At 46.3% G+C, this 22,268-nt stretch overlaps 1 protein-coding gene across 4 annotated transcripts in view; it reads right to left on the reverse strand.

The window, feature by feature from the left end:
• Nucleotides 1–18,666, reverse strand: part of SH3PXD2A (SH3 and PX domains 2A) — a 264,938-nt gene extending 246,272 nt beyond the window's left edge. For all 4 annotated transcript variants that reach the window (XM_062000848.1, XM_062000847.1, XM_062000855.1 and 1 more), the window contains exon 1: nt 18,595–18,666. In XM_062000848.1, coding sequence (XP_061856832.1) covers nt 18,595–18,666 — 72 coding nt within the window. The remainder of the gene's footprint in view (nt 1–18,594) is intronic.
• Nucleotides 18,667–22,268: the final 3,602 nt, after the last annotated feature.

Raw genomic sequence — 22,268 nt, forward strand, 5'->3', positions numbered from 1 at the left:
TCTGGCACAAGAGAACTAACCAGTTATTGAAACATCACCTGGGAGAAAAAACTGCAGAGGGAACACTTTTGCAATAATGTTAATTTTATCCCCTATGTACAATCTTTAAGTATTAGTAACAAAGATGCCTAGTAAGTATTTTACAGCCAGAGTTGGGCTGCTGAATATTAGCCTCTCTTTTTCTAAAGTAACGGACTGCTGTTGGCAATCCCCCCAATCCCACTACTCCTGCTAACCCTCATCTGCCTGCAAGGTAACATGGCTCCAGGAAATGGTCGCAGTATCTCCAGTATGTTATCATTAATGCTGTCCTGCTTTACATCTTCACACTTTGTTTCCATGCCTTCATGGGCACAACGTCTCTGGGGTGGCTGGAGAGGCAGCTGAGCACCTGCTCTTTGCCCCAGGTGCTTGTAACAGTATCTGTTGCAACGTGGCTCATTTTACACAGAAAGGTCCCAACAATGCAGCTGCCCAGGAGATGTCTTGCCTCCTGACTGGCCAGTGGGGGAGCACTGATCCCAGTCCCTCAGGGTGGCAGCTAAAATCATGCATTCATCAACACATTCAGCAATAACGTAAGAGAATACTGAGGATAATCCTTGTCCTCACCCCAGAACATATTCATCTGGTTAGAGTAGGGGTGGAAAAACAGAGTCACATCTGATACTGACCAAGAAGTGATGTTGTGGTGGGCAGCTCAAATATTCCCAAGAACAGTCCAGTTTCCAACACACAAGTATTCACAACCTTCTAAGAAAACAGTCTCAGACAGGCCTCTCAAAACCCCAGATAAATCCCAAATCCACTCTCTCAGGACCACTCTTTCCTAATTTCAACACTGATCTGCTCAGTAACAACAGGCAAGTCGTGTTAAAAAGCCCTCTAAGGCAGATCTGCACCATTTTCCTTGCTGGGCTGCACAGAGGTTTCACCAGCTGTGCATGAGATTTTCACACATCTCACAGACACGGCTGGAAGCACAAAGCACCATTACACTCACACTCATAGGCAGCCCTGCTTCCTCCCCATCACACATTGTTTTAGCCTCTCTGCACATGAACCCTCTACACAAAAGCTTTACAAAGGGGCCGCCACAGAACAGCCATCACTATGCCAGCACAAACATCTTACTGCATCCAGGAAGATGGCTTGCAACTGTCTGGCCTTACCCTTAGCAAATTATATTAAAGGCTTGTACAGGTTTTTCCTTGTGATTTCCCCAGCTGCTACCTATTGCTGATGCTTTCACTGTAAGCACATGCTCCAAGGTGCTTCTATAGTTTCACTGACACTTGTGGAGAAGTGCAAAGACACCAAATACAATTTTAACAAGTGGCCTCTGCATATTTTTCTCCCACTGAATAGTGAACTTAAGCCTAAGAAAAGCAAACCTAATGCCAGTTGTTACTTTTACCAGAGCTTCTGAAACAGGCCACAAGTCTCAGTGTGAAAACTACTGCCTTAAAACAAGGCACTGTGTTCCCTTTCTTCCCTTGGGTCTCCCAAAGAAAACATCCTCTGAGCCCGTGTGAAACATCTGAAGGACATGTGAAGTCTCAGACTGCTTTGACGAACTAAGCTGCAGCCAACCCAAAGCCTTCTTAGTTTACTGATAACAAATTAGTGCTACAAGATGGGTAAAAACTGAGTGTGCCAGTGAAGACTGAAAAATCTTCATGTCAGGTCCTGGGAATGTTCCCCAGCAAAGGAAGATGGAGGTACACCAGCCAGAAGGCCAAACTGCCAGGGTCAAGGGTCAGGAACAGCTCTGGATGGGGAATTCAGTATTTTGGAGCAGAGTCAGCATCCAGCTTTGTAAAGGGGCCAACGTCATATGATACTGATTTTAATGGCAGCAGATCTATAACCTCACAACTTGGACTCATGGGGACTGAAATCCCTGGGGTTGCTATGGCCTCTTCCTTACCCCAAAGACAAATGCCAAAAACATTAAATAAGAGCAGATATTCTGTGATTCTGTGATATAGAAGTTGAAGAGAGTGTTCGTCAGAAATGTCCCAGCATCAGTTTTGGATCACAGCATAGCAAATCAACCTACAAAGGAGCTTGCTGATAATCATCCCAGTTATCTCCACTGATACACGTGTGATGTGGCACGTCATTTCTGTGCCTGCCAACACCACAAATTCCAAATTCAATGCTGGCTCCCTTCCCCAAGCACTGAGAACTTCTGTTGTGTTTGGCTCTCCCCCTGTCCTCCCTTCACAAAACCAGCACGCTTCCACAACATCAATCTGGAATTATTTACTGTTGTTGAAGCTCAGACAGAAACCACAGACCACCTCTCCTCTCACTCAAGCAGGAACCACAGAGATTGCCCAAATGAGAAAGCTTCAGCCAAGTGCTCCAGCCACCCAGGAAAGCATCCCATCAGGTAAGTTGCTGCTCGCTAAAATGATGCCCTTCATCTCTCCCACTCTGTTTCTGAGACCTGCTGAAAACTAGTTTACCTGTGCTTTCAGAAGATTAAATAGACACCATCTGCTTAAAATTACCTAAAAAGCTAACATGGGAAAAAAAAATCAGTGCTTCTTGCAAGGCTTTGGGAGAAACTCTGAGACTCCCTGAAGGGAAGAAAATTAAACTGTGAAAGAACCACAAGTGACTCCACAAGCACCCTCCTTCATGCTGACACAGCTCAGGGACATGACAGACCCAGGCATCCATCTCCTCCAAATCACACACAACAACATCAGGCAAATTATCCCATTGAGGTTAAACTTATCACCAGGCAGCTGCATCTGGCCCCTGCCAAGACAGACAAGACTGTATCCAGCAGTGCAAAGTAGCCCACTACATGCTTGAAGTTGCCCAGACTGAATTGCTATCAGTACCTGGGCTAAACAGCTCCCTTGTATTCAGCCTGCAATGACTGAAGTTTGCTGTGAACCTTTGAGGGTGACCTTTTCTATAGGAGCAGGCTACAGCAGCTCAGTAGAAGAGTGAGAAGGGACATGATCACTCTCCACAGAATAACAGGGACAAGTGGGACAGGAGCTCAGACCTGAGGGTGAAGAGATCTATTTGAGCAATAGGACAATATTGGGATGAGAACAAACATGATGCTTGTGAATAAAAAGTCTACACTGGCAGTCATCAACCATCAGAACTTGGAAACTACAAATCAAGCCAACACAACTACCTTGAAGGTTCCCTATATAAGAATGCAACTAAGAATTTCTTCACTGTGTGAGTGGTGAGGCACTGGAAGAGGTTGCCTAGAGTGGTTGTGGATGCCCCATCCCTGGAAGTGTTCAAACTCAGGGTGGATGGGGCTTTGAGCAACCTGATCTAGAGGAAAATGTCCCTGCCCTTGGCAGGAGTTTGGAACTATATGATCTTTAAGGTCCCTTCCAACCCAAACCATTTCATGGTTTTATGCTTGCACACCATTAATGACCTAGGTCTGACCCAAGTATATGTCCTAGAGTCCCATGACCCACACACAGTGCTTTCAGTGATATAAGAAAACTTTTTTTTTACTATCAGGCTAAATTAGTCTATTAGACTATCAGTCTTGTGATGCCTCTGAGAGGGCACTTCTGCCAGGAGATTTACTGCTGCAAACACAGTGATCTGTCTGATCTGCTGACCTGACAAAGAGGTGCTGATGCAGAGCGTTGGGGAATTCTTGGATGAAAGGCATTAGATAAGTACAAAGCCTGAATGTATATTAATAGTAATACCAGACATGATATCTCTACAAAAATAAATTGCCACTTGACCCAAGGATGGGAAGCAGAAAACGATCTGCCAAGGCCCAGAAGTGCGGCACTGGCCCATAAATGCATGATGGGATCAAAAAAAAAAGTGTCTAGAGAAGAGGAGGGAGGTGGAAGTGATGATGGGAGGCTCACTTCCTCACGGCATGCACTGTGCTTCCTAACTTATCTCCTCCAGACTCAACAGCTCTCGCTAATATTAGCCATGTGCAGCAAGCCTCAGGAGCCTGAACTGGTGCCATACAGTTAAGGGGCATGTAGGAAAGCATCAGAAGACCCTGACTGGGACAAGATGAAGTTATATCTGGGCTCAGCACTCTGTCTTTAATGAAGCTAGATGATAACTGCTTAATAGCAACAGAGAATACAGTGTGCTTAGTATTTAGCAATCAACAAGTACAGACTTTCTGACCCAGCTGTGTATCTTGACTGCTGTGTTTAACAGCAGTCAGTCTTGACTCCAGAATTTGTTGATCCTTTCCTTGATCCATCTGTACTTTCTGACTTCATATCACCTTTGAACAAGGTGACATGATATTAAGCCCAGCTTAATTATAGAGTAAAAAAAAACCATTTAGTTTTATTCCACCTCATACACAAAAATGTCATAATTCTTGTGCCATTGCCAGGAGGCTGAACCTGTTCCCCTCTATTATCCATCCATGCCTGCATCAGAAGAATTCAGGATCTGCATTCAAACAATCGTCTACTTCAACTGATTTGGGATATCATTTCAGACAGGTCTTACTATGAGAAGGATTGGACCGCTGCCAGTCCTAGAAAGACTGATTAAGCCTAGGGATGGGAGGCTTGTTTGTTTTAAGTAGATTAGCTCCCAGCCACCAAGGTAACTTGATACATTTTAAGTTTCATATCCTTCAGGGAGATAGCTGCAAATAAGTCCAGAAGCAAAACATGGAACAACAGCTACAATGTTATAAATTACTTGATTTCACCCATGGTGAGTGTTGTTTCAGAGAGCTAAGGAAGTTAAGTTCATAATGCTAGCAATTTGACAACCAGTCTTTTTAATAGGAACTCAGCTGTGCTCTGAAATAAACAAGAGTTAGCATGAGTGGGGTATTGCCCCTGCCTATGACTTGGCTATTACTTCATCAGTTAGGAGCCAGGCTGGGTTGCAAGTCTCTTCAACTTATTTTGTGTGAAGGAACTCATGAAGGCAGGAGTTTGTCTTAGCTAAAGACATCAAAAGCTGAAGCTTTACAAACCAAAAGCATCTTTACGAAATGGGTATAGGAGGCCTATCTAAGACAAACAGGTTGGAAAGCATTAGCTGCAACTGCTGGACCCTACATATTTTTCCCATAAAGCATCTGTAGGCTTTTGATGGACAGAGAGACCAGAACACAGGCAACAAGGGGAAGAAAGAGCCTGGGAACCCAGATAAAGTGAATGGACGTTTGCTGACGACAGCGCTATAAAGTTGGCTTTGGTGCTTGGCTCCTGGCAAAACAATGACATATGCTGTGTTTACTAGTGGGGAAATCTGAGGGCTGGAAACGGGTCTGTAAAAAAACCACTAACACAGTTTTTTGACAAGCCAACAGATTAACATCTATTGTCACTGGGGCAAGTCCAAACTTGGCTGGAAAACGTCCAGGAGTTTGATGTCACCGAGTGGCTCGCGAGGACGTCAGCTAAAGAGAGTTCCCAAGCCACCTCAACATTTGCTGCTGTGCTACTGCCTAAAGCAAACTATTATCCACCATCGCCTTCTACTTAACCCCTTCTGTCAAAACATGCAGTAAAGACAACATGTTGGCCTTTCAGCGATAGGAACTTGACCCAGATCTGCTACAGCTCATGTTAACTTGATGCAGAAGATTGATAAAAGACAGGGTAGGACAGAGTGTTGGCACATAAAACACATATTCAATCGCATTTGGAATGTTAGTCCTGTGCTAGTACTAACTGAAGCCTCTACAGATAGAAACAGTGGGTATCATTTCCTCACCTAAATCAAGACGTTTTCAAGTTCTCTGTGATCCATGTGGCCAGTTCCACCCTTACCTTGGTCTGAGTCTTTCTAGCCCAGCCAACCCCTCTTACAGAAAAAAAGTTCAAGAACTTTCAGCTCCTGACAAACAAGAAGCCAACACAGGGACACCTGGTCTCCCATAAACGGCAGTGTCTGATAGAGAACAGTCTCACTGGACTTATCAGAGGAGCTAGAGTCCTGACAGCTAACATGATGGTCAAAGTCCCATAAAGCCCTCAGCATACAGGGAAAGCATTGTGTCGCCCCTCCTCAGGTGCAAAGGCTGCAGTAACCGTATCAGTGCTATACTCTTAGTCTTTCTACAGACCCTCATAACGCAGCAGAAGGCCCTGGCGATCGTCCACAAGATGCTTTCCAGTCCAGCCCTACTACATTTGGAAGATTACCTAGAACTCTAGAATTAAGACAGTGGGAAGTAATCTCATGCTGTGCTGAGCTTCTCAGAAGATGACAAAGTGAATGAATAAAAGTATTCTTAAGGTCTAGCTGGGACTGTGGCATTAGCTCCAATGCGATCTGAAGATCTTTTGCAAACCTCTGCTTTCCAGCCCATTTCTTTGATGAAGCCCTCTTGCTCAAAGGCAGAGCAATACAGAACTTAAAACAGAAGCAAAACACAGGCATGCACACACAAAGCCTCATATCAAACACTCATCTTCTACCAAACACCTGTGCACTCTCCCAGTACAAGAAGAATGATGGAAAAGAGTAATCCCATTATTCATGCTGGCCAACACCAGGGTGCACAGATACACAGTGTTACTCACAGATGAAAGGACCTGTAGAAAACCCAACACTGCCACAGCCAAGTTATCTGAGCAACTCTGTCAGCAGTGAGGCCAAGGGTCTGAGCAGGAACACCTTGCTCCCACTTGCAAGCTGTACATCCTCAGATCCTGCTCACTTGGGCCACAGCCTCGGCTCTTTCACACAAGGAGAATCCCTGCAAGATGACAGTGCCTCTCAGACTGTCACTTGCCAATACCAGTAGCGAATTGCTATTCAAAAAGCTACTGGTCCTTATGCCAAGTGGCTAGAGGGAGGTTTAAACACAGACTGATGGACTCTCCAGCTCAGAGCATGACTACACCACCAAAACAGTCCAGAATTTTGACACAGACTGTTACAATCACAAAGGCAGCAGCAAAGGATTAAACAGAAAATGTCTTCTTGAGCAACAACAGCCAGAAGACGCTTCCATATGCCTCAAATATTCCAGAGGCTGGTTATTCAAGTAAAACAACCTATCGTGTCTTTAGAAAACACCTTTTGCCTAAGTATTAAGAGGAAAACTCATCTGGATTCAGGGAAAAGAAAGAACTTGTTAAGAATGTCCAGGGCTTGTAAAACACAGAAGATACAGAATTGGTACCCCTTGGTACATGGGAAACCAGCATGGATGTTCCTCTAGAGTCAGTCACTTTTATTCCTCTCTCCATCAGCCAACAGCTCTAATCTGTTCTTATTAACAGAAAATAATAAGCCCTTTTCTTAATTGAGGTATTACCACCAATGCTGGTTTAGGAATCCTGACAGTTTCACCTGATACAGGTATATTTATAAGACATACACACAGAGAGCTTCCCTTCTACCCCTGGCTTTCCTCTGCCCCATCCCAGACTCCAGTTCCAGAGACTGTTCTAATCTCACTTAGGAAAATGCTGAACTCCAGTTTTCTTCTGGCGACATGATTGGAAGATGGGAGGAGGGAGACACATTTAATCTGTTCTCCATGGCTTTCTTCCAGGAAAATACTTCACATATCCTGTTTGTTTGTTTTTAACTTCTAAGTGATTTTAATGCCGGTGAAAGTTGCTGGAGTGACAGCCCTGGGAAACTGGAGGCCTCCCACTTACACACTAGCAAGGGCTACACCAGCTGCCCTACTTCTGCTGAACACCAGGAACTCAGCTGCCTCTTGCAGCATCTATCCCACACATAATCATCCCTCAGCTCAGGCTGCTCAAGATGAAGCAGGTGTCAGAGTGCCAGATTGTCAGGCAATGGAAACATATAGAACTTGGACAGTGCAGCAAAGTGCTCACAAGGCAGTGGAATGAAAAATCATTTAAAACTTATCTTCAGAATATTTTGCTTGGGGTCACAGGAGCCTACTATGTGCATGCACCTGCTAGAGAGGGGGAAACCTGGAACAACCTTCAACCCGCAAAAAATACATGCATGGCTTAGTTTATAAATAGTAATACAGTTCAAGACAAGTAGGGAAATCTCATGGCATGCTGAGGGAGCAATTAGAAACCTCATCTTCACAGGGCTAGGAAAACAGTCAATCAGATGTACTCTGTTGCATCAAATCCCTGAGGGTACAAGAACGCCTGGGAAGAGATCTCACCTCTGCCAGGGAGCTTTCCTGACAGGGAATAGACACACACCAGAGAGAGATCAGACAGCAGCAACTCGCAGCCTACTGCCAAGGGCCTTGCTCCCAGAAAAAAACGTGCTCCGTGTTTCACATCAAATACCTCCACAGACCCTGGGACTCCAAGCTGGGAAGGAATGTCCTAGATGAACATGCTCACAGGCAGCAGGTATAACCAGTATCCTAACTGTACGTTTCCTCAGAGGGAAACTCAGCTTTTTTATCATCCCCCTCATTCCCGTGCCTGCCGAATGCTATTAGGGAAGCACCAGGCTGACTCCCATTTCCGGATAACAACCTGACCTTGCCATTCTGTGACCTCTGCTCCCAGGGGTGCATCTGCTGATAGAGGAATACGGCCCAAACACAGAGGTTTCAAAGCTCACGCTGGCTGTCAGCCCGCTGGTAACACACACACACATCCTTACACTTCATAAAAGGTGAGTAAATCGTGTTGGCTTTGCAGCAGAGCACACCGAGACCCAGAGAGGTTAAACAAACATTCCAAGGCCAACACACTAGTAAAGAGGACGAATGAGTTCTTCTACCACATTACACAATGTCTTATGTCTATCACACTAGACATTAGTCCAAATCGATTTATGAACTTTATACATTTAAGTATACATTTATAGGTATGTCATGGACAGTGGAGAACCACACTCCCACTACTTCAGGGGCAGCTATGGAAGACTTCTGTAAAGAAGACAGAATGGCAGTGTGGAGCTACTGTTTAAACACAGCTATTGTTAGTAGAGGTCTGACACGTTTCTCCCTATGAACAGAGACAGAGATGTTTTCCTTGCAAACAAGTTGCATCAAGCATATAAAAGCATGCTGACTGCTGAGAGCTCAGGAGCCTGGTGCATCCCTGTGTTTTGCTGGTGCAGTTTATAGGATAAAAATAAACATAGAGAAACAGAGCCAGTAAAATATCAACATATAGTGATTGCTAGTTAGGTTTCAAACACAGTACGTGTGTATTTATGGACACTTACAGATTAGGAATATTTAATTCCATCTAACAAGTCAATCACCACAAACTAAAGAAATTTCATTACACTAATGAATGTTACTATACAGCATTACAGCCTGATTGCGAAGCCATGGTACATCCAATCCTGTGCTAGTCAGTGATCATTAAAGACCAACTAAGAATATATTGCAGCATACTAGTGCAATATGTGAAACTCTAAAGAAGACACAGATTTGGGGATGTGTGTTCTGCCCACAGAAGTAGAATGGCATTAGTCTAAGGACTTGGTTAGTTACCTGCACATTGAGCTCCTCTTCCAAAAGCTGGAATAAAGAGTAGCTTTGCCAAAATAATAGCTCAATAAAATCATGAAAAGAATCTTTACACTTGCCACAAAGCAACAAGAGCATGAGAGCACCAGTAACTCCACAATACCAATCCAAGCACTTACAGGTACTACAGCAAATAGAATCTCTCTCTGCTCTACCTTCACCCCAGAGCAATTTAAATTGTTGCTACATTATTCTTCTTCATGCCCGTTCTTTGCAGTGGTGCCCAAATGACTACCAGGCAGTAGCTTGGGTTACCATTCTGTTGACACGATTACCTGCTCAGACAGTTGATACTGTCTCACTGCCCCCACCTGCCTGTATCTGTGTGTCAGCGCAGAGACCATCTTTCAGGTTTGTCTGCACAGGTTTTAGTGCAAACACATCCTTGCTTTGTAATAAAGGCTCCCATATATCTCAAAAAACCCCATATTTATAAATACACACAGTGATTATACCACATTACAGACATTCAGGGAATGTGAGTTTGAAAGACTATTATTATATATTCACCTTGAAGGTGGTGCAAAGAGTAAATGAGCAAGCTAAAGTGGGAAGGTTCTAGCTAGGTCACAAGATGCTCCACTTTAAAATCCTTTCAGGTGAAGAAATCTATCTGGTTTCTTTTGGCCTTCCACCCCACGCCATGTCTCGATGTCCCTACCTAGAAGAGGAAAACAAAGAAATCCTGGAGACTACATTTTTGCTTTTATAGGAACAACAAAGGGAGATGCTCTATATTAAAAAAAACCCAACATAGTTATTGCAAACTCAGTAAAACTGGCAATAAAGCCTCTCTCTAGAGGTGTGAGACAAGGCCTAGGGAAGTTACTGGGAGCTTTTTTTTTCCAGTTGACTTGCCTGTATTTGGTTTTGACACTACCTGATTAAGCAGCAGACACCATCAATTTGAAACAGTGTGCTACTGTGCAGCTCTCTGACTCCTTCATGTAATATTTAGTCAGCACGCTCCAGGCAAGAAGGTGTCAGCTCTGGCTACAAGAAAGCATTCAGCTCCACAATATCAAACAATGCACGGTGCTGTCAGCACCTTCTAAGGACTCTGCTCTTCTCAGTGGAGCAGACATGGATTAAGAGGATATAGCACAAAAAAAGGAAGATTAAAAAAAAAGAAAATCAGCTCACATTAGAAAGTCCAGCTGTTTCCTCCCAAATGACTAAATTAGAGAGCTTGTACGTCACCTCCTGCCTCAGGTAGGGTCGCATTGAATCCCTCTTCCTGTTTAATCCATATAAAATGGGAAATGGGTTTTGAGGAAGACAGAATACAACAGCAGTATTTTTTCAAGCTGTGTACTTTTATCAGATAAATTGTGAGACTGCTTTGGAAGCCAAAGAAAGAATACAAAATGCTGTCACACTTCACGGGTGGCCTCAGGCCAACCACTTAACCTCTCTTTGTCTCATCTCCCCAGTGAGGGTACCCGCACAGGACAGGCCTTGTAGGGATGGCAGGAGGGCAATATCTTTGAGCTTCCCACCTCTCCAAGGGCTCAACAACATGCGTAGGATGATCAGATGGGCTGCTCTGGGAAGCAGGAAATCTGGGCTCCATTTCCTATCCCATCACTTGCTTCCTTAGGATGACTATTCATTTACCTCTCCAGTCACCCCTTCTGGGAAAAGGGCATCATTTGGTCTCTCCATTCCTCTCCCTTTTAGCTTGAAGCAGTGACTCTGGCATAATTTTGACTGCTGTCAGGGGTTTGTGTGGAGTCCCATTTTTGCTTGGGCTACAGTGCTGTCCCACTAAGCAGTTCCCAAAACATCTCCAGGCTCTGAGGTGGACCCACCTCCAGCCCGGCCAGGCCAATCTGGTGCCTCTGTGATCACTATTTAAGGAAAATCTGAGCTGGAAGAGGAGGTGTAAGAGTGATACAAGATGGAAGTAACCAGGCAGACCCCGCAGTCAGAGAAGGAGGAAGGAAAGGGGACCGCCGGACCAGAGACCCTTCTGCAACCCATAGTGAGAATACAGGCTGTATCACTGCAAGCCATGGAGGGCAATGGCAGGACTGAGAGTCATCAGCAGCTCCGTGTGAGTGTGTCCAGATAGGCAAGAGACTGTGTGAGGAGGCAGCCATGGCACAGGCCATGCTCGAGAGCCTGAGTGCCACAGAGCAGCCCCACACGAGAGGCAGAGAGGAGCTGCAGTCTTCAAGATGAATGGACTTGGAGCAGCCCAAGCAGGGCTGCTGGGCCTGTGAAGGACCCAGAGCTGGAGCAGGGAGGACAGCTGAGGAGCCCATCTGTCTTGAGGCAAGAAAAAAGGCAGGAGCCATCGACACAGACCTACTGAAACACTCATTGCCTGTCCCCCTGAGCCGTTCAGGAGGGGAGGCGATAAAGACACCAGGATCAGGGCTCTTGAGCCCAGGAAGAATGGAAGGGTAGGGGAAAGGTGGTCTTAAAGAGCTGGTTATTCTCTTCATCACTGCGTCAGTCTGTGGTGTTTTCTGTTTGTTATGGTTTTGGGTTTTATGTTTTTGGTTGGTGGTGGATTAAATTAATATCTGTTTTGCTCCCTAAGTTGAGTATTCTTGTCTGTTTTGCCTGAGACCATAAGAGGCTATTGAGCTCTCCCTGTCCTTGGGGCATTGCAAAGGCCCTCAGTACTTATGGTTGATCATAGTCCTTTGTTCCTAAACCAGGACAACTACAACTCATCAAGTTGTGTTGCCTAAGTTGGCTCCAGAACCCACTCAGTGCTCTGATGAAGCCAGAGGTCACCTGCAGCTGGCAGCAGCTGAAAGCATTTGTGCTATCTCTTAGGTCAACATCTCCCTGGTAAACAAGTCACAGTGAAACTCAATAGTAGCATCTTCAACACTTGTAAAATATAATTTGGAGGCCTTTGGAGCTGTTGCCCCCAGCTCATGGGCTTGCTAAAAGCTTCTTCTCTGAGCTTTCTTTTGGCTGCCCAGCCAGCATGCTGCAGGCTCAACCAGAGGAGAACCAGTACAGGCAAATTACCTTTGCAAAGCTGCCCAGGTCAAGCTGAAAGGACTGTGCCTCTCCTGGGCACTTCCTAAGATGAGGTAAAATGGAAAAGACCTCCAAGAGAAAGAATCATGTGCAGGTATGGCACTGGAAGGCTAAGAAGATGCCAACAATGGGAATCAAGTGAATCTCTCCGGTGAATAGGAGAAACCTGTATGTTTTGTTGGCCTCATAAACCAAGGATATCAGAGGAGTAAAAAGCCAACAGAACACAGAAACCAAAACCTCTGCTGTTAGTGAAGAATTACACTTCAACAAGAAATACTTCTATCAAGAACTGTTTGCAGTGATAAGAAAGAGATAAAACCTCTGAGCACTAGTGGGTACAGGCAGCTTTGGACCAGCAAGGTTTGATCTCACTTTCCTGCTAGCCCTTCTCTTCTGGCCATTTGGGAGCAGGGGCAAAGAGTTGAGCCTACCTGCAGAGAACTGCCTATCCATAGCTTCCAGATACTTCAGAAATACTGACTTCTTCCTGGCATGTTTCATCAGACATTAAAAAACCAATGAAAATGTTGTAGTCTGCAAATCATGATTGCATCCAAAACATGCAGAGTGGTAGAAATTATCCTTAAAGACATAGGTCTACCCCAGACACAGGTCTATGTACAGAGAAAGCCACTGCAAGGGAGAGGGAACGTTTATTCTAATCTGCTTTCTTCTGAGCTCTCCCTTTCTCTGCACACAGGAGATCAAAGCCACTTTTGACATAACCCTTGCCAACACATGGAAGTTCAGTTCCAAGGAACAATGAAATCACAGAGCAGAGTGCTAATTTTCTGGCTCTTTCTCAGCACCCAAGGCAAAGATAACAGCAACAATAATTCAGACCAGTGAGTTAAGTTGGGTCGTGGTCCCTGGAAGGAAAGCCACACAGGGTGTCTTGATGGGGGAAGGAGAGAGCAGAAAATGGATCATAAGTCCTCAATATGTACTCCATCTGCTCATCCAACATCACCTTCTGATGCATACCAGGTCTCTCTCTGTGTTCTACTCACAGGCCACCAGCCATGTGAGCTCCAGGTATGCCACATCCTATTCACTCTGGAAGAAATCTGGCCCACAGTCTTCAGCTCTGCTAATCAAAAGGGTCAAAAAAATACCAGGATGAGCCTTTCTTACGCATGAGCTGCTGGTATTCCTAGCACAAATGGCACATGGAGCTCCTCAACTTAGACCTGCAGGCAGGGCCACACTGGAGAACTCATGTAATGATCCAAATAGGAAGAATCCAGCTCCTTCTCCCATAGAAGCAATGAGGGGCCAATACAGGAACAAAGATTCTTGCCTCAAACCCCATGATGTGTCCAGATCTTCCTTGTCAGTGCTGGCCTTTGTGTAACCAGCAGTTTGCAACAAAGAGAAACAAAGTCATGAAGATGCCTGGTTGCATTTGAGTTACTCTTGAGCCTAAGTAATAAGCAGGAGCAGCTAAGACATGGGGAACAGAGCTTGACTCCTACAGTACAAGCTTTTTCTTCAAAACATGCTGATGTTTTACAACAAGTCACTTAGGACAAGCACACTCACATTCTCCTGGGAGCAGTGCTGAAACCTAACACAGAAGGGCTCAATCTCCTACAATTCAACCAGACCAGTGCCCCGAGGAGGTTAGCAACCATATCCACGCAGCAGAGACATTCCTACAAGAGTGATCTGGAGACATTCAGAGATGACATTAAGAAATAATTACCCTGGGGAGGAACTGGGGCACTATGCAGGAGTCTCAGATGACTAAGATCAGTAATGCACCTCACTCTAAATGGAAAGAGACAGGGAAGCCACTTGTAAGGCAAGGTCATTTTACCTTCCCTGCATGCTGTGCAAAGCTGGAAAACACACAAAGCTCAACTGCAACAGAAGTGCTAAAAGATGAAATCTGTACTGGTGTATCCAGCCCTGCCCTTGAAATAACACAGGCTCACTTACAGATCACAGAAATTACCTCCAGCATATGTCTAGTGAGTTAGACATTAGTGCACATCAGTAACTACTCAGTCCTCTGTGGAACAGCAAATGATGAGGGAGGGAGGGAGGGGATCCCATTCACTTCCCTTCTAATGAATGTTTGCCATCACCCAGGTTCTGTGAAGCTGTGAACAAGTGAAGCTGCTAACCCCCTCTCACCTCCGTGAGAACAGGATCAAGCACACCTGGTAGGCAGAGGCTCCCTGCAGGGCTTCTAAAGGAGTCAAGACATGTGGGTAAAGGGTAAGCAATCTGTATAAAGATAACCTGGAAACAGAGAGAGGGAAAAGAAGCATGTCCTGATTAAATTCCTTGCTAAAGCAAGTGAACACCAATAGTAAGTCTTTTTGAACAGAGAATGCATTTCTGGTTTGGGATCATTTCATGTTTAATTCAGACAATCACAGATTCAGATTAAAAGCCAGAGAAGTCACACAATAAACAGATCAAACTTCAACACCTGAGAGAAGAGACTTTCATACTGTTTAAAACTTGCCAAGGGTCAGGAAACAGATCTGGATTTTACCATCTTTTCCTCTTCAGAATGATCAACACCTTCAACCATTAACTGCAAGGTCCTAACCCACCTAGCTTCACCACAGCATTGCTCAGTCAATGTATGACCCCTGTTGCACCAAGGGTCTTTGTAACAAACCCAGACTTGACCTTCCTGACATTGTTCTTAGTAAAAGAAAAGAGAAGAGGGAAAGCAAAGAGATGTAACATTTATTATTATCAAGCACAAATCAATTTTTAAAAGACCACAGAGAAAGAAGAAATAATAGGAAAAAACCATTTGGAAAGTGAAAAGCTGTATGAGCAGCAGTAGCATGCACACAAAGCTTGTGGTTATTGATCTAGCCTTCTGTTTATCCTTTCACATGCTGTGCTACCTGGCTGCTGACAGGGATGCTGAGGGAGGCACTGCAGATTCCTTCCCCATTAGTGATTTCCAAGAGGGGAAGAAAGCTGGCTGGGTTCAAGATTTTTATCTCTTTCCTATGTGTAGAGCCCCATAGATCTTCCAGGGAGGTATCAATCTCTTCAGAAGTGTCACACAGACAAATCATAGCAGCAAATATGCAAAGACACCTTCTTTCTTTCACTCTCCTGAGTCACAGCCACAAAAGCTATGCTTGCATCATGAGACACATCTGTCCCAGGGAATGATTCCTGACATCTAGGACAAGTGGTGCAGGGGCTTATGTACTGGTCATGTTTGGCACTTTCTACATGCTCACAATGCTAGGACTTGCCTTCATCTCTCCAGGTTCCACCATGGCCCTGAAAGATCAGAATTAAAAGGAAATGGAGTCATGTGAAAATGCCTGCAATACCTATGTCACCATCCACAGGAGAAACACATGATTAATCTAGTGCTGAGGTACATGTCACATGGTCCTAAGGCAACGTCATGAAGGTGTTCACAGATGTTGGAAGTAGAAAAGTCTTTTGATGTTGAGACTGGAACATTTTCCTTACGAGGAAAGGCTGTGGGAACTGGTGCTATTTAGTCTAGAGGAGATTGAGGGAGGATCTCATTAATATTTACAAGTATATAAATTGTGGGTGTCAAGAGGTTGGGGTATCACTTTTTTCTACTGTATCTAGCAACAGGACAAGGGGTAATGGGATGAAGTTGGAACACAAACAGTTCCATGTAAACATAAGGAAAAACTATTTCACTGTTGAGGTGAGGGAGCCCTGGCACAGGCTGCCCAGAAGGGTTGTGGAGTCTCCTTCTCTAGGGGTCTTCAAAACCCACCTGAATGCATTCCTGTGTGACCTTATCTACGTGGACATCCTTTGGCAGAGGGATTGGACTAGATGATCTCTAGAGGTCCCTTCCAACCCCTACCATTCTATGATTCTACGTTACAGAGCCACATAATGCAGAGAGCGTCAAGCTTTGCACTCTCAAAACTATTCATTCTATGGAAAGAACTAAATCCCAAATCACATTTACATTCATTTCATAGGAAAAACAGTTGTTTCATGTTAAAGAAGAGCACAGAACCCAGCTAACAGTGGTTAATGGGTCAGACCTAGGCAATTATATTGACAGCGTGGGTTCAATCTGACCAAGTTACTCCAGCCAGAACCAGACGAAAGGCTGCAGCACCTACATCTGCAGCAAACTGCAATCTAGGAAACTAAGAAGAGTCAAAGACTTTTGGACCTTTGGACTAATTCATTCATCTAAAAGAAGGACAGCCACAATGACATAGAAATCTATTACTTTTCATTTAATCGCTCTGATGCTTGTTTGTGAACCAAGACCCTACTGTGCTGAATACTGCACTGCCAGAGAGTGAGCTAAGAGCAGACACAACACTCCTCATGCAACAAACCATTTAGTTTGTGATTTTTTCGCCATGAACAGGACACCAAGGGATGTGGAAGTGTTGTGCAGAAGACAGTATTAGAAACAGTGTAGAGAGAACAGTGAAGGGAAGAAATAGATTTGCCACTAGCGGTATTAAAGAGAGCGTCTTGTAAGAGTTCAGGTTTCTGTTATTAAAATGCAGTGACAACAACTAGGAAGGAAATATAGATGCGTTTCTACAGAAAACCATGGAGAACATTTTCTTTCCAAACTGTAAACACAGAACTTAAATCCAGATTTCCTGGTTATTTTCCAATAAGTAATAAATCAATGACAAATTTCTCTTGGTGATTAGGAAGGTATTGTTACCAGCTCTTTTGTATATCTTTGTCTGGTGGATGTACTTTGCTGCTGAATTGCTGCCACCTTTCAGGTGAGATAACAGCCTGCAGCAGTGTCAGACACAATTCACAGCAGCAGCCTGCAAAAGCTAAAGGAGCCCTTCCTGCCCCGAAAGTGGTGAATGAGCAATGAACTGAACACACTGGTCCAGCTGGCAATCAGAGAGGACACGAGACCTAAAACTTACAAGTCCTATGAATTGGGCACAAGATGCTTAATTCCACTGTAGATGACAGCTGCAGCTTTACATCTAGAAATCAGCATCTCTCAGCAATATAGTGCCCTCTAGCCTTAAACTGGGTTATGGTTAAAGCCTTAGAGGAAAAAGCTCAGAGATATGAAATACTAATGACAATCTTCATATTCAATCTTTAGCCTTATCTTTCAGGCAACCCATTCAAACACTGGCCAGCTCTGAATAAATCTGGCAGCCATGCAATGCCAGGAAACACGGTATACTGAGTGGATTTCACACCAAAGGTAACACCCCCTCAGGCTTTTCCTTACCAAAGCTGAATGATTGAACTTCTCTACAAACAAAATCCAACCTTATCTGTATTAAAATACAGGCTGTATTTGGTAGAAACAAAGGATTTGGAGCAACTAAAACCCAGAAGTAGACAGAGAAGAAAGAAAAGATGCCTTCTCTACTTATGTGGATGTGCAAAAGCTACTGCACTGTATATTACAAACTCCTGCAGGCAAGGTCACTTCCACACGACACCCACAGTTTGAGAAGGTTGTTAAAAATCCTCCTCTGATACTATATCATTAGCAGGAAGGTGTGAAGGGGTGAAGGCAAAAGCGATATGAAAGAGACTCCAAGTGACAAGGCTGCCTTGATAACCATGCAAACTGTCTCCCTCCCTCAAACTAAGGTCCTAATGCAACTCATGGAAGAACAAGAGAGAAGATGCGTTCAGTACCTCAGTCTCATTGACCCTATAAGCAGCAGGGGCTTGCTCTGCTCCCCACCGGCCCCTCGGTAATGCCGTGGCCAGGATAGAGACAAACTGAGAAGCCGAGAGACCTATTCTATCATATGCTGGATCCTGCTGAGCAAGAGCGGAAGATCCAGCTTCAGATGGAAAGAAAACTTCAAAATGATAACATGAAAACAATAAACCGGCAGCCAGCCGGAGCGACAAGAGCTGCAGTGCCACAGAGAGCTACCTTCCCGTGCGGGTCCCCGGAGCCCGGCGGGCGCCTCACCTGCGTCCCCGCAGGGGCACACGGGGAGCGCGGGCATGCCGGCAGCCGGGGCTGCCCGGCGGCGGGCGGGCAGCGGCTATTCCGGGCTGCGCCTCTCGCCCGGCTGGGCACGCTCCGCGCTCCGGACACCGCACCGCGCCCGGCCCGGCCCGCACACGTGCACCGGCCCCGCGGGCAGCGACCGGGGGCTCGGCGGGGCTCCGCCGCCACTCACGTAGTGCTTCGAGGGGTTCCTCCGCTTCTCCACGTCCACCACGTTGGCGTCCAACACGCCGTAGGACAGCATCTTCGCGCGCTCCGCGGCGCGGCTCCACCGCTCCCTGCCGGCGCTGGCAGCACCCTCCGCCGCGCTGCCCGCCGCGGCGATGCCGGCCGGCGCGCCGGGCGGGAGGGAGGGAGAGAAGGATGGAGGACGCCCCGGTGCCGGCCCCGCCCCGTGCCGCGGCAGGGGCTCCCTCCTCACGACGGCGGCAGCCCGGCTCCCAGCCCTGCCCGCTGCCTCCGGCTGCGCGGCCAGTGCGGCGGCGGCGGAGGCGGGAGGGGCAGGGCCCGCGCCTGGCCGCCGGCCCCGCCCCCGGGCGGCCCCGGGGGGCACGGGCGGGAAGGGAGTGGGACCCACCGCCCCCGTGCGGCGGGGGGCGCGGCCTGCCCCGAGATGGCGGCCGGCCCCTCACGGACCGGGGGCCGGGGCAGCTCTCCCTGCCGGGGGCAGCCCCAACCCCGCCGGGCCCCCGCTCTCCGCCTCGGCCCGGGGCTGCTGAGGCACTGGGCGCGGCCTGACGGAGACTCGGGGGCAGGGGCCGCCCGGGGCAGGGGCACGGCGGGCTGCCTCCAGGGCCCCTCATCACTGCAGCCCGGGTCACGGCGGAAACCCGCGAACGAGCGGGACTGAGCCCTCAGCCTACCCGGCTCCAGCGGGGAGCTCAAGGCCCCCGGCGCTTGGGGAAGCTCCGCACGGCCCTGGCCCGCGGGGCCGCAGAGGGACCAGAGGTGGAGGCAAGTCGCAGAGACTCCGTCACGGGGGCTTTCAGAGCGATGAAGTCACTTGGTATTTTGGATACACAAATAAAGATAAGTGAGCAGCATCTTCTCCAGTCACACTTCTGAAGAGCTTGGCCTAGAAATTTCATCAGGAGATATTTTTTCCAGTAATGCGTCATTACTTTGCATAGGGTTGTTTGAAATTTACATGAGAAATGGCAACTTACCTGTGATCTTCCAGCCCACAGCTCTTTCCATGACATTTGTTAGCTATTCATCAAACTAACTGAAGTCACTAAGATCTCTCATTCCTCTGAAGCCTCTTCAACAGCAGCCCATGTAGATTTTCCAGCAGGCTTCTGATGGCTCCAGACCTGGGAGCACAGACCTGCAGCTGATGGCTCCAGACCTGGGAGCACAGAAAGATCCCAGCCCGTGGCAAAAGCGCCCCGTATTTACAGTGAGAACAGTCAATCTCAGTGTGATTTTGTTACATGAGCTATGGGCACAGTTTCTGAATCACAACTTCTACAAGTGTTATTTGCCCTGCAACAAGGAACTGCTCCAGACACCAGAGTCACAAAGCCTTATGTAGTGAGCCTGAAGGCTGACATTTTAAAGTGGTTGGTTTCAAACCATAGCTGGTTTCCATGAGCAGCTTCAAAAAGAGAACAGAAACCAGAAGGAGCACCAACAGCACATAGCTGCTGCCAGGTGGGAACCAGGTACCTGATGCATAACGCTGGGGAAAGCTGCTCTGAGCCAGCCTTCTCCTCCCTCTGCAGCTACTACATACACTTTTCCAGAAGTAGTGAACTGATATAAAATGCTAAAATCCCGGTGTGCCACCCTAGGATGTGTACAGGTATACATCAAACTGACTTTTGAGGGGGACAGAGGGGAAAAGCTGACACGACACGCTCACTTCTGTTGTAACTTTTCAGGCTTGTCTTTTCCCTTTCAGAGCACCTTCTTCCCTCCTCTTCTTTGTGAGACTTTCCACCTCTAATGCTCATGCATGACACGAGGCAGAAGGGCAATTATTTACACTAGAAGCTTTCGCTGTTTAGATTGGCCAAGAAGTCACTGGTGTGCAAAGGAAGAAGATTCTTCCTTGAAAATGTAAATATTCAAATAACCCATTGATAAAAATATGCCTAGTGTGGACAGTCTTCTGGGTCTTGGATGCCTCATCCCTGTGAGCTGCTAGAGCGATATATCATCACACATTCCATGCCCTTTTTCTACCACCCTATCCAAAACAGAATAAAGGGTTCCCTCCATTATGAAAACACACGGGGTTTGTTTCAAATCGGCTTTCAAAGCATGTAATTGTGAGGGAGACAAAATACATCATTCTCTAAACTCTCAGCCTCATCCTTTCTGACATTCTTCTGAATGGGTATCTTTTTACTACTCTTTTAAGGAAGGAGCTGCTAAATTCAGGCTGACACTTTGGGGTTTGTGCTCCCTTAGTGTCTATCTGGTACTTTCAAAGCACCTGGCCCACTGCTTACCTTTCTTCTGTTCAAGACAACTGAATTCTCCTCCACTCTAGGCAAGCCTCTCCAGCTGCAAAGCCTGCCCAGCCCTAGTACAGCTCCCCTCCTCCTCTGTCTTCTGAGGTTTTTGTGCTCACCACCTTCTGCTTTCCTTGTTAGTTTGCTGCATCTGTCCCTCTACACAGGGAAAAAAAATGTATGTTGCCAGGGGCATAGATTGTTCTTTTAAAATATGTACAACACCCAGTCTTGTGGGAGTCCAAACCTGGACTGTTGCAAGATTGGCAGAAAAATAACTGAACCCCCTAATTATGCTGCAGGCTTGGGAAAATCTGCTCCTCTCTTAGGCAGCAGCTGGGAAAACGAAGCTGACAGCGCTTCCCAGGCTGGTGCTGGAGAGCCAGGCTCTGGCTGCTGGGACTGAGGGACAGGCAGGCTGAGCACACAGTGGAGGGCATGGAGGAGGTGTTGGATGACTGACCCCATGTGCAGAGGAGCCTGTAGCTGAGCAGGACCAGGAACGTACAGGCTGAGACACTGCAAATTTATAGGAAAATAACTATCTCTAGGGATTTTAAACCTCAGGCTCCTTGTATTGATATTGCTTTCTTAAAGTCTTTGTGATTGGAGTCCTATTGTTAACATGGGAATAGCACTACTATTATTCACAATTTTAATACATATAATAATACCACTATTAACAGCTGATTTAATAACTCACCCTTGTGGACTCATGCTTCCAATATCATATAGCTGAGGAACACTCTGGGAAACTCAGTCTTCTGAAGACTGAGATAAACCAGCTATTTTTAAAAGCTCTTTTCTCCCCTAGCCCAGCTAAACCCAGGACAATTAGCTAAGTGGGTATTTAAGCAAAGCATTTGTGGATTTTTTTGACCAAACAGGTAATCACACTGGCCTCACAGATCTAACACAGCTGCAGCCCAGCAACCCAGACACTGCTGCAATTACAACAAAAGCTGCTGTGTGACAGAACGGAGACCGTGTGTGTGACAGTCTCAGAGCACGACTTGAGTTTTCATATTTGAAGAGGACTTTGTCATGCAAGCAATTTCTTTGTAAATAAGCGTTTGGGTTGTAAATTGAAAACATTTGGATCGTGAAATCTGTGTGAAAATAAAACAAGGGACGGGCTTTTCTGTGCTCCATTAGGACGTTTCTGATGCCTTTTATTAATCCATGGCATGTCACTGTAGATAAGTAATCCCCTCCCCCAAATATTAACGGTACTATGGCCTACTAATCCTGTATGTGAAAAGGTGACTTTTCTTTCTTGTTTCTGCTTTTCTGTTTGCTGGGGCCAGGCAGCCAAGTCGAACAGAGTATTTTCCTACCCCACTAGCTAAAAGAGGCTTTAACGGTGCTCAGCACCCTGGGGGGAAGC

This window comes from Colius striatus, chromosome 8 (assembly GCF_028858725.1).
Source record: "Colius striatus isolate bColStr4 chromosome 8, bColStr4.1.hap1, whole genome shotgun sequence".
Lineage (NCBI taxonomy): Eukaryota > Metazoa > Chordata > Aves > Coliiformes > Coliidae > Colius > Colius striatus.